Below are 13,027 nucleotides of genomic sequence, written 5' to 3'. Positions count from 1 at the left end.
TACCTGGTTTAACCTCAATCTAGGTGCATAACTGCGCCAATGTCTTACTCTGTTTGTATGCTTTCTCTGCATCTTGTCAGGTAAATGCCTCCCTTTGTTACAATATAAATATATATATATATATATATATATATATATATATATATATATATATATCTCTCATATGCACACAATTGTAAAATATTAATTAATACATAAAAACACACAGGGCCCGATTCATTAAGGATAGGAAAGCCAAAAAAATTAGTAACTTTGCACCTGGGCAAAAACATGTTGAATTGGAGGAGGATGTCAAGTAAAATGTGGGGACAGGACATGTCCTAGATCAACTTTAAATTGCAGTGTAAACATGAAGCTAACAAGTATTCATGTGCTACATGAAAAAACAGCCAGTATTTAACTTATGTGCAAAATAATAAACTAATATGCACCCCTTGTGTTGTGACATGGTTTTGTCCAGGAGAAAACTTACTCATTTGTTTTACTTACTTTCCTTAATGACTCTCTGCAAACACATTAAAATGTCACTACAGTAAAATAACACATTCAAAGTTAGATAAATTGTGCTGTTCTCTCTTACCTGATCTTGCAGTGTAGACTACCGGATGTTCTCTCTTACTTGCTCTTGAAGTGTTGTTGTCAGTTGGCTTCTGAAACTTTGGGGTCCTGTATTGAAAATGTGCAAAAAGGCAAAATGTTAACAAATCCTGAATGATTTAAACACAACATTCCATTATGACCAAATAAAACAACCCCATAGTACAGGCATATATAGATAATAAAATATATGAAAATTATTAATAATCACATACTAATATCTACCAACCCCTGACAGTCAGTTAATTAACCCCCCAGCCCTTAGTCAATTAATAATTTTAAAGTCCCCTGCAGCTTATTGCCCCCCCCCCAAGTCATGATCTCCCCTCTGACCCCCATGTAGAGAAAAGTGATTATCCCCCTGCAGCTTATCCCCCCTCTGGCCTCCATAGAGAGAATAATTATCCCCCCAGCATCTTATTCCCCCCGGAGTCATAATCCCCCCTCTGGCCCCCATATAGAGAACAATAATTATCCCCCACCATTTTATCCACCCCCACCCTGAGTCATAATCCCCCCTCTGGCCTCCATATAGAGAACAATAATTATCCCCCAGCATCTTATCCACCCCCACCCTGAGTCATAATCCCCCCTCTGGCCTCCATATAGACAATAAATATCCCCCAGCAGCTTATCCCCCCCCCCTTTGGTCCCCTTTATAGCCAAAAATGATTACCCCCTGCAGCCTATTACCCCCACCCCCACAGCCATGAACTGTGCCACTGCCCCCCCCTACCTGGTTGAGAATGAGTCCACGCAGGCCATTCATCCGCGCCCCCCCCCCCAGTTTTTAACTCACCCCTGGGCAGCCCATAGAGAAGAGTGCAGTTTTTAGTCTAATTTGCAATGGGGGCGGCTGCCGGACAGTGATCTCCTCTTCCGTTCGGGCGCTCCGGCGGTGACTGTTCTTTCAGTGCAGGTGCGGTCTGTCTGGTTAGTGTGGTCTAGTGAGATGTTAACATCTCACGTGACCACACTGAACAGCGCAACATGCCTGCACTGACGGCAGCTGACAGCTTCTGATTAGCTGTCAGCTTCCGCCTGCCGTCTTCTGCATGCTGATTATTGGAGCTATCACTGTTACTGTGTATGGAGTCATAGGTGGATTTCGGGGGGGGGGGGGGAGTCAGGCGGGTTCAATCGCACACCAAAAAAAAAAAAGGATTTATTTTTTTTCACTTATCCAGCGCTGCACCCCCACGACCCATGATCAGACCCTGCAGATAGCATTCTCAACAGTTATGTCTGAAAACTCTAATCACATTGCAAGTAGATATATCTGGACAGGGGAGGCAACAAATAGCTTTAGCACATATAACTGGCACTATTTAAATTTGGTTGCTCTGGAGGGCAGAATTTATAGATCCCTTTATTTTATAGAGCAGTACATTGTGAAGGTGGGCTGCCTCACTCAACATGCTTCTATTTGCTAGAACACATTATATACAAGGCCACCTTTTAGAGCGTTTCCTTTGTCTCACTGATGTTTATAAACAAAATGTACGTGAACATTTTTCTGAAGAATGGGAAGTCTTTGTGCTGGTTTAGTGTGTCCCTCTGGAGCATTCTCCTCACACTGCTGTCTTTTAACTTAACCATATCTGCGGATCTCGAAGCCATTTAGAGGCCATAACGTGCTTTTTGTTATTAACTGTTCACTTGTCCTCAGGTCTATATGTGCATTAAACACCTGATCAGGGAGCTCCAATGAAGGAAATACCTTACATCAGCTGAAGCAGGACCTGTTAATAGAATGCCTGAGAAAGGTGAAGGGGTGCATAAGCAGCATGGAGGGCACAGCGTGAAACATGGGAGACAAGTGAAGGGGAGCAAAAGCAGCATGGAGGGCACAGTGTGAAAGAGTAGTGACAGGTTAAGGGGAGCAAAAGCAGCATGAAGGGCACAGTGTCAAGTACCTGGAAAAAAACATTAAACTTTTTTTTATTCTTTTCTTAATATTAAACCTTACAAAATTGCAAATGAGACTTTTTCTTGTAGCCCACACGATCTTAGACTTTGATTATTTGGCCCAATTGAGTTTGACATGCCTGATCGACTGTATGCATATTTATGGGTCAGTGCACATATATGGATCATGAACAGTCATGATCCATCTGCACATGTGATGTTCATAATCATTGCGTTTTAGAAGGTGGGAAGCAATAGTGTATCACCACCATGACCAATAACCACATCCTAATATGTTTTGCCAAGTCTTATTATTTTAAACTTGTTTATTTTTGTCAATATAATGCTTATTTTACCCTCATTCATATTTCATGTAAGTCATGACAATACAGGACATTTGGGCAGCCTTTCCTTCAATTCACAAATATTTGAAGCTTTTTCTAAATATATTGGTTGTGTATACACTATATGAACAAAAGTATTCGGACACTTGACCGTTACATGAACAGGGACTGTAATAAAATTGTATTCAAATACATATACTTTAATATGGATTTGGTCCCCCTTTTGCAGTGATAACAGCTTCCACTCTTCTTGGAAGGCTTTCCACAGGATGTTGGAGTGTTTCTGTCAGAATTGGTGCCCATTCATTCTGTAAAGCATTTATGAGGTCAGACACTGATGTTGGACGAGAAGGCCTGGCTTGCAATCTCCATTCCAGTTCATCCCAAAGGTGTTCAATGGGGTTGAGGTCAGGGCTCTGTAAGGGCCAGTCATTCTTCCATACCGAACTTATCAAACCATGTATTTGTAGTCCTTGCTTTGTGCACTGGGGCACAGTCATGTTGGAATAGAAAAAGGCCTTCCCTAAGCTATTGGTACAAAGTTGGTTGATTAGTCACTACACAGACCACGTTTTCACTGGTCCACAGTCCAGTGGCAGTGCTTTACACCACTCCATCTGATTCTCAGTATTGGTCCTGGTGATGTAAGGCTTGCATGCAGCTGCTTGGCCATCAAAACCCATTCCATGAAGCGCCCACTGCAGTTTTTGTGCTTACATTAATGTCAATGAAAATTGGGAACTCTTTAGCTATGGAATCAGCAGAGCGTTGGCGACTTTTACACACCATGCTCCTTAGCAGTCCTTGACACCGCTCTGTGATTTTACGTGGTCTTCTATTTTGTAGTTGAGTTGTTGTTGTTACTAAATGCTTCCACTTTCTAATAATATTACTTACAGTAGATCGTAGATTATCCAGCAGGGATGAAATTTCACAAACTGTCTTATTGCAAAGGTGGCATCCTAACACAGTACCGCGCTTGAAGTCACTGAGCTCTTCAGAACATACCATTTTCTGTCATAAATGTTTACAAATTGAGGCTGCATGTCTAGATGCTTGATTTTATACACCTCTGGCAATGGGTCTGATTGAAACACCTCAATTCAATGATTAACAGGTGTGACCAGATACTTTTGTCAGTATGTGTATTGGTCCTTGATTATGGGCTTCTTGAACCTCCACTTAGTTACAATTGAAAAGTACTGCTTTCTGTCACATTTGAGATAATTTGAAAGCCATGCAGCAAAATGTAAAATTACCTTCATATGTGCCCAGTCTCAACCATTCCAACTCATTTAAATAACTGGTCTTTACCAGTGTTGCACATAGTAAGACATACCATTAACCTACAGTATGAGGGAATGCCTATGGTGTGGAAAATGTACTTGTTCCATATTTCATGGTACACAGTTCCAAAGAAATAAGGCATATGATCCAAATGTACTTGTATGATATTAACACTGTGTGCAACAATGGTGCATATCCTTACAGGTAAAGATTATTCAAGGGCCATTATAATAATGAATATCTTCTTAATAGTCACTTATATATAAATTCTCAACAAGTAAATAAATAAACCTATAAGAAAATGTGAAAATGTATAACTATAACGGAGAGGTAGGATGGACCATTTGCTGTTTTCTGCTATCAAATTCTCTTTATTTTTCTATGTAACCGGCTGTGTCTTGTTGAGAGTCTTTCTCTAATCTGACTATCTCATCTATCAATCCATCTATCCAATGTCTATCGTTACATTGTTTCTTCCAACAGCCGGGACAAGCAAGTGTTTTGATATTTGTTGTTTTTATTTTCTGTTGTTTTTCTTGGTTGGTCATTTGATTTTTGTCCTCAGATTCAGTGTAATAGAAATAGACCCCACCACAAACCTTAAGTGTGTATGGCAACAGACTAATGTGTTATTAGCATATTGCAATTTTGCTGTGCTTCAAAATGTCACAACTGATGACCCTTAGAGGAACAAAGATCAGAACTTGCTTTTCTGTCATGTTGCAGGTGCCCCTTTATCCTTAAGTACAGATTTCAGTGAACACTGCTCTCATACTAAGTGTTTGTTGATATATGCACCAAAGGATTGGCACGGTACTGTATGCTCGAACGGAACAAGACGTATAAACATTACCAGTCATGTCATCTCCTCAATTCATTTTGTGCGTTTCCATAAATACACCTTTTCGTAATCATAATAGTGATTCTGCAAATAGATTGACTTGTCATTTTTGTTAAATATAGATGTGTAACTTATGATGTATTATATTTAGCTATGCAAATTAGTATTTATATATCTTTCGTATATGAATAGTGTATAAAAATAATGCTTGCAACAGGGGCGGGCTGGGCCGGGGGGCCTCCGGGCCTATCAGACTCACCACTATTAGGGCCGCCCGGCCACCCTCCGGATTAAATTCCGCAGGATTTTTACCCGCGGCCGCATCTGATGACACAAGATGCGGGCGCGTCAGCGCACAGGCGGCCGCATCCCGTGTCATGTGATGCGGCCGCCTGTGCGCCCCCCGGGCTGTCATCTCCCAGCTCGCGCCTGACTCACAAGCTTTTCAGATGCCGTCACATGGCTTTAAAAAGTCTAACATCTTATACAGATCTGTCTTAGGCTAGGTACACACTGAAGATCCGATCAGTCTGATTCATGCGTACACACTGACACGATTTACCTTCAGATCTGTGCTCTTCATCTGGTCCTCTAGTCTTCGGAGACTGACGGCACAATATTCATTCATTCATTATTGTCACATTGCCACAATGATTAAAGACGCCTTGTTACAGCTATCCACAAGCCCTAACGAATTTCGTTAGCTCCTGTGACTCTGAAACGAAACATTCTGTCTCAGAACGAACAAATGAATTATTCCTTCTAGCATCGGCAGAAAATAACACGACTCTGTAAACTATACGGAGATTGTGAGCATGAGTGCATACACACTACATGATTGGTCGGTGGTTGGTCAGAAAATAATAAACAGTACGACCAACCAAATGAAGCAATGATCGTCACTTTGGTACCACTTTAGATCATCATGTCACTATACACACTCACACGATATCTGACCAAACGCTTGGATGTTGGCTGATTGGTGTTTTGTCGTGCAATCATCAGGCCAGTGTGTACCTAACCTTACCCAGCCCTTCGGACAACTCGTCAAAAGACTCCCTTTCTTACTGGTATCTAATGTCAATCACAGGGTTTGTCAGATTGCCTTATCAATTGGCTCTCTTTCTCTAATCGGCACTAAGCTATTTGAACATGACTTTTCAATTGTCCTGAACAGTACTCTTGTTAAGCACTTACTGCAGATCTGCATATCCCTCAACACTGTGATAGTCCCTGTTGACATAGAACATAGAAGCACCCATGCAGCGTTAGCAAAACTTCTCGTGCATCTCGCGAGATGAGACTTTGATCATAGCTCAAATCTTGAGATTAGGCTCTGCAGCACAGTGGCAGTGAATCAGAGTGTAGCTTACCAGATTGTCTGACCTCACGGTCACATTCCCTACGCCCAATACATGGTGGATAGATACATAATATTACAAACTACTGTAATATTTCTGTCCTGGGTTTCCCTATATATGTCCTGCTTCCTGCAGGCAGTAAAGGGCATTACATTGCAGGATTTATGTGTCCTGCAGATTGTGCATCAATGATTTAATACCTACATCTATTTCATGCATATTTTCAAATCTTGGTCCTTAATACATGTATCTTCAGTATTTTTCCATATTTAGCACCCATTTTATCAACCCTCACATCATCAATATTTGCAGAGGCAACAACATGTCATACATACATCGGAGACTGGATTTTCTCAGGATAGCAAGAGGACACTATAGTGCCTATAGAAAATCATCAACTCTGTCAAAATCATTACCTTTTGTCACATTACACCATGGAAATTAAAACATACATGGTGTCACGATTTGCCTGGCAGCTCCTAACCTGGACTATCAGACTTTACTATTTTGTGTCTTAGCAGCAGTACCTCTGCTCACCAGAGGTGCTGTTGTGCTCCTAGTACCTTAGGAGTTAACACTGTTCACTAATTATTCCATGCACCTGGGTGTGTTCTCATTTCCCTTTATATACCTGTCACTCCCAACACACATAGCTGGTTATTGATGTCATATCCTGTAGTTACACTCTGTGATTCTTCCTCCTGCATTGTTCCTGTGAGTCTACTGCATTAGGATCTCATCATTCATTCTGCTGATCTGTTTCATATGTGAACCTGGGACTTACCTGTGCATTTCCCTGTATATGCTGCCTGGAATCTTCCCTCACCTTCCATTTACCTGCAACTGCTGAATATCTGGTATTTCTGCAAACCTTTGATTTCATCACCTGTTTATATTTGCCAGCAATAAACATTGTTTGTTTCTTCACCTATTCATGGCTCTTTAGCTGTATTTCTACGTTGTATTGTGACACATGGTTTGGATAAGTGATCATATCCTTAGAGTAACCATTATAAACTTGCTCAGGTACAACCAATGACTTTCCAGATCACACAACAGGCTAATTTGCAACCACCTGACATAGATTGTAGTGGATTTGAGTTCTTCAGAATAAAACAGTCTGTTCCTTGAGGACTTCACTACTAGTAGTGCCTGGTAAGGCAAATAATTCACCATGTTTAGAATGGTGCTTTCAAAAGGACTCAAAGTTGTGGAAAGGCACACATTAGGAGTACCGTTGAAAGCATTATTGTGAAGTGGAAAGCGTATGGCACCACCAACACCATGTCTAGAATGGACCATCCCTCCAAATTGGATGACAGAGCCAGGAGGATATTGATAATGAGAGCTACAAAGAGGCCAATGGCAACTTTGAGGGACTTACAAGACTTTATGACTGATATTGTTTGGTTTGTGCATTTGACAACTATTTCACAAGTTTTACACAAAGCTGCCCTGGCAGGGTGGGAGGAGAGAAGCCTCTTCTGAAAAAGTGCCATACTCCGTCTCATTTGTGCTTTGGAAAAAAACATTTGGAAGATTCCAATGCTATGTGGGTAAAGTTTCTTTTTGGTCAGATGAGACCAAGATAACATTTTTTGGACTGGACGCAAAGTGCTATGTTTGGTGAGAAAACACAGCACACCACCCAAAACCACCATAACTTCTGTGAAGCATGCTGGTGGCAGCATTATATTTTGGAGGTGTTTCTGTTGGACAATTGATCAGAATTGAAGGGAAGATGGATGCTGCCAACTTCACCAAAATTCTTGAAGAAAATATGCAGCCCTCTGCTAGAGAGTTGAAGATGGGCATACATACTGCCAAGAAAACAATGCAATGGCTTAAGGATAGGAAGGCGAATGTCCTTGACCGGCCAAGTCAAAGCCGTGATCTAAATCCAATAGAAAATATGTGGATGGACTTGAAGAGAGCAGTACATTGCTGCTCTTCACGAAATTTAACTGAACTTTTCTGCAAGAAAGAATGGGCAAATATTGCCCAATATAGGTGTACAAAGCTGGTAGAGACATATCCAAACAGACTGAAGGTGGCTCTACAAAGTATTAAATCAGGGGACTGATCCCTTTTCCAAACCTGTTCTAGTTTTTCATTTTTGTATTAACTTTCTGAACTGTTGCCATTTTTTTGTTAGTAGAATGTTGTAAGCAAAATGGGTAAATAAAGCTGGAAGAAGTTTGATTTATTTCAATTTCCATGGTGTAATGCGACAACAAGTAATGATTTTGACAAGGTGTGGTGATAGTTTATAGGTACTGTATATGGAAAGTTAATATCCCTGTTAATATTAACAAAACAATTAATGAATGTTGCAATAGTATTAACCTGTTTATAAGTTAAATACTATAGTATTGTTAGATTTTTTTTTTTTGTAAACAGACTAACATGTTTTCTTTTTTTAAAACAAGCTCTCCCTTTGTGTGTATACAACACTCTGGAGACTTATAACTCAGTCAACATCATGTCATTTAAAAGTAATAAAGCTTATTTTACAGCTATGTTTATCTTCAAAATAGATTATAGATTTTTTTTTTTTAGCACTAGCTTCATGTTACCTTACATTTCTATTGCCTGAAACATGGCGTCTTGTGTGAACAAATTTCCTGACACTGTTCGTGTTGTGCTGCTGTCTCAATCTATAGTGTCTGAGGTTCCCATGGTAACATCATAGATTGCAATCGGCTCAAGGGGACATCCATGTTAATCTGTGTTGCTCTTAACAACACAGATTTTATCCAGGGAAATTCTATAACCTCCTCACCTCCTCACCCTAAAATGATCAGGAACACTGATGGCAAACGTGTGTGTGTGTCCCTCTGTCTAACAGCAGAATATATATTTGAGATAAGACTGTCTAGTGTCAATTGACTACAACAAATCTTGGATGTTGAATGCTATGAGGATTTGTGCTGCAATATTGGTGGCTCTGGGGTCTAGTTGGTAACCCTTCAGAGGGAGTCGCACCACTGTTATCCCTACACAGATGTTATAGATAAAACGTCTGGGTATGTAATAAGTGCATAGTGCAGGTGCCTCTGCCTGCATAGAAAAACGCACAGATTCAAGTGCAGTCACGACGCTTTAATTTCCTGCTTCTCAAAGGCTGCTACTGAAATATTTGTATTTAGTCGCATAGAAATTTCTTCTAGGGAGAAAAAGGAGAGAATAATTTACAGCTGAGATATTTTGACTGGAATTAAAAGCTGTAAGATGTTATTTATTGAATACACATCTGACATATATCCAGGGGATAAAAGGGCATTAGAATAATGTGGTGACAACTTTGCTGTTAATCGTGCTAATATACAGATTATCCATTAGTAACTCACTACCAGATAGAAAATTGTAAGGTGCACAATAGCTCAGCAAAATACATGAATACTGCAGGAAATAATATTTGACTGTGTACAGGTCTTATAATCATGTGTAATGCAAAATGTGAGAATTATGAATAATGTCAACATTTCTTTGTCATCGAGATATTTAGAGCCGGGAGAAATATTCATGTTGAGGTAGATTGTGCTGGGTACATTCTGAACTCCTAAATAGTATTTAAGTTATTGATATTTGTGGTTTCACAACACCTCTCAAATAAGTGGCAACAAAAGTAGCCTCACCAAAACCATAATATTACCACTCATCTCTGATGCACTTTACAAAGTGTGGATATATCATGAATGTTGGTAGTCCTCAAAATTAGATATACAAGAATGTCTGGATAGTGCTAAAACAACGATTTACCTGTAATGTCAAGAATATACAATTTCTCACTTCAAAATGACTAAATAATATAATTGCATTTGCCTTGTATTTTAAGGCATTTTGGCGTTTCTTTGTGTGTATAATAAACTGACTTGTTAATATTTGCATCTGAAAGCCATCCATGGTTTGTGTTTATATTTACACACACAAGTGAACATTTCAAAAGACAATAGATGGTTTGGGTAAAACAAAAAAAATCATCAGTAGAAGTAGTATGGGCAATACTAATATTTTGCTAAATAAATGACAGCTAGAATCTGATTGGTTGCTATAGGCAACATCTCCACTTTTTCAGACCCGCAGTTTAGTAAATATACCGCTATGATTTAAGTTGGGTACACACTTATGCAATCTTACTTCAGATGTGCTTTCTGTAACGATTTTACAAACGACAAAGATCTGATGAGCATGCCGATTTATGCAGACACACATGCACAAATTACCTTCAGATCTTTGATCTTCATCTCTCATAACTGTCTGCAGAAAAGATAGTGCCTTTTGTACACTCTACAGATAACTGCCTACGTTGCCGGTAGCTAGTGCATACACACTTACACATTTGCCTGATGTCGTATCATCATTAATCATGATTTTTAGTAAGTTTAGAAACCAAATCAACAGATGCAATATATTTTGGTACGATAAAACATGATCGTGGGAGTGTACACTCTCTTGGAATATCTGACCAAATGATTGTTTATTGTGTGATTTGCATAATTGTTTAACAAGCTTTACACCTGCTAGATGGTGGAAATCTGTATTTTACCTATAATTTCACAGCATGCACAATCCATGTATACTTCATATGCACACATAACATAATATGGACAGCACGGTGGCTCAGTGATTAGCACTTCTGGGGTCATGAGTTTGATTCCCAACCAGGACCATATCTGTGTGGCGTTTGCATGTTCTCCCCATGTTTGCACGGGTTTCCTCCAGTTTCCGTCCACAAAACAAATGTACTGCTAGATTAATTGGCCTTTGACAAAATTAACACTAGTGTGTGTGTTAGGGAATTTAGACTGTGAGCTCCAATGGGGCAGGTACTGATATGAATAACAAATATTCTCTGTACAACACTGCAGAATTGCTGGTGCTACATAAATGATGATTGTGATAATGACCCAACATATACATATTGAAAGTTATTGACTGAAATAACCACAATGGTCACATATGTTGGATGAACTTGAATAAAGCTGTATGGCTCTGTAAACAAAATTGTCTATATACAGATTTGTTGCACTCAAATCTTACTCTGCATAACTCACCCCCATTGTTATGCACCATTGTTGCATTTACATATATATTTACAACTAAAAAGAAAGAGAAAACATACTGGTTGTGGAATTAAGAGTTAAGCTATACGTTATGTTGTATTTCTTTCTGGACCAATGTGTATATTTCTGCAAATGTAGCACTAAGTAGGAAACAGAAGCACGGATACAAAAACAGCATCACATATTATATGGATATGTCTTTTTGTTGTGCCTTTTTACAATTATTTGTTAATGAAAGGTTTAGTGTTGCTTTTTTCTAAAAGTACTGTAGTATGATTGTAATTTATGGACTGGTCATGCAACAGATGTGATATATTTGTATAGCATGTCTACAGAGAAAATTACATAAAATTAAGTTCAATAGAGGTGGGAATATAAAAAAAGTGTACACTTTATTTTGAATATGATGAGTCTCAGTGATTTAATAGAGTTTTTAGTGCAATCACAAACTTCAATGCAGGCTTATATAAGAAATTATTTTCTTTAGAAAGATAGCAATGAATTGATATGTGCTATTTTATTACACAAGGAAATGATCAATTAAGGATTTTTTTTTATCGGATAATGTGCTCAGAAAAACTTTTAGCAAGTGGGGTAAAAATTATACTAAACTGGAAAGTCAGAATTTTGCATTATATGAAGAAAATGCTTTGTATTATACGTGACTTTTTTTATATGTGCAGTAAAGTGAAGGGAGGGGGAGTAATAGTAAGGGAAAGCCTCATTTATTATGTGTACAGATTGCTGATTGGTTAGTCAGTGCAGATGGGAGTGAGCAAGTGGCTGTATAGAAGGCTTGCCTGTGTCTGTGCTGGGAACACCACACAGTACTAGGCAGTTTCTGTACAAGGGGAATCCGAGAGAGAATCTCTGCTCCTGGTAACTCGCTACACCTGTAACACAGACAGCATTATACACTACTTCAGTTGACCGGCCTTTAGCTGTCCAAGTGTTTCTTTATAACAGCTATCCTGTGTATAAAAGACCTGCATCTACAAGCATGGTACAAAACGTGATTCTGGTGTTTTTCCGCAGGCGATTGAGCCAAAGACCTGCTGTAGAAGAACTAGAGAGAAGGAATATCTTAAAACGTGAGTATGTGATTATGTTAACATGCTTTGTGCTATATTAATCATATTGAATTAGTGGTGGTAGACGTAGGGGTGTAATTTTAAATGTACAGTTTAGGTCCCAGGAATGAAAAATGAGAAGCTGATCTGACTCAGGCTCCAGGCCTGGGGATACCGAAGCACCAAATGTAGTGTTGGGATTTGTGGCCAATATCGTGGCAGGGTTTGTTTGATTTGTAGTAAGTAGGCTATGAACTGCACTGGCCATTTTATATGATGACAAGGCATATACATATTCTCTTTCTAAGATGCAACATGACAGGACCCTGCCTTATTGCGTGACTGAAACTCTGGCATGAGACTATTGATGAAATACTGAAATGTCAGAAAATAAGTTACAGATAAATAGCAGTCCAGTGTGAGGTGCCTGTCAACCCAAACCAACTAAATGGGGTATTGTGACGATGTGCTGTATCCAGATTCCTCATCTCTAATCATCCATTTACATTTAGTGCTGCTTTTAGTTATTGAAATGGTTTCACAAGCTCACCGC

At 39.2% G+C, this 13,027-nt stretch overlaps 1 protein-coding gene across 4 annotated transcripts in view; it reads left to right on the top strand.

Moving 5' to 3' along the window:
* The window catches only part of PHACTR3 (phosphatase and actin regulator 3), a 245,832-nt gene that overhangs the window by 225,757 nt on the left and 7,048 nt on the right, over positions 1-13,027 (top strand). For all 4 annotated transcript variants that reach the window (XM_075176787.1, XM_075176784.1, XM_075176785.1 and 1 more), the window contains one exon: positions 12,440-12,495. In XM_075176787.1, the coding sequence (XP_075032888.1) occupies positions 12,440-12,495 (56 nt within the window). The remainder of the gene's footprint in view (positions 1-12,439; positions 12,496-13,027) is intronic.

Source organism: Mixophyes fleayi, chromosome 6 (genome assembly GCF_038048845.1).
Source record: "Mixophyes fleayi isolate aMixFle1 chromosome 6, aMixFle1.hap1, whole genome shotgun sequence".
Taxonomy (NCBI): domain Eukaryota; kingdom Metazoa; phylum Chordata; class Amphibia; order Anura; family Limnodynastidae; genus Mixophyes; species Mixophyes fleayi.
Note: the sequence above shows the minus strand (reverse complement) of the source record. Positions and strands in the feature narration are given on the sequence as shown.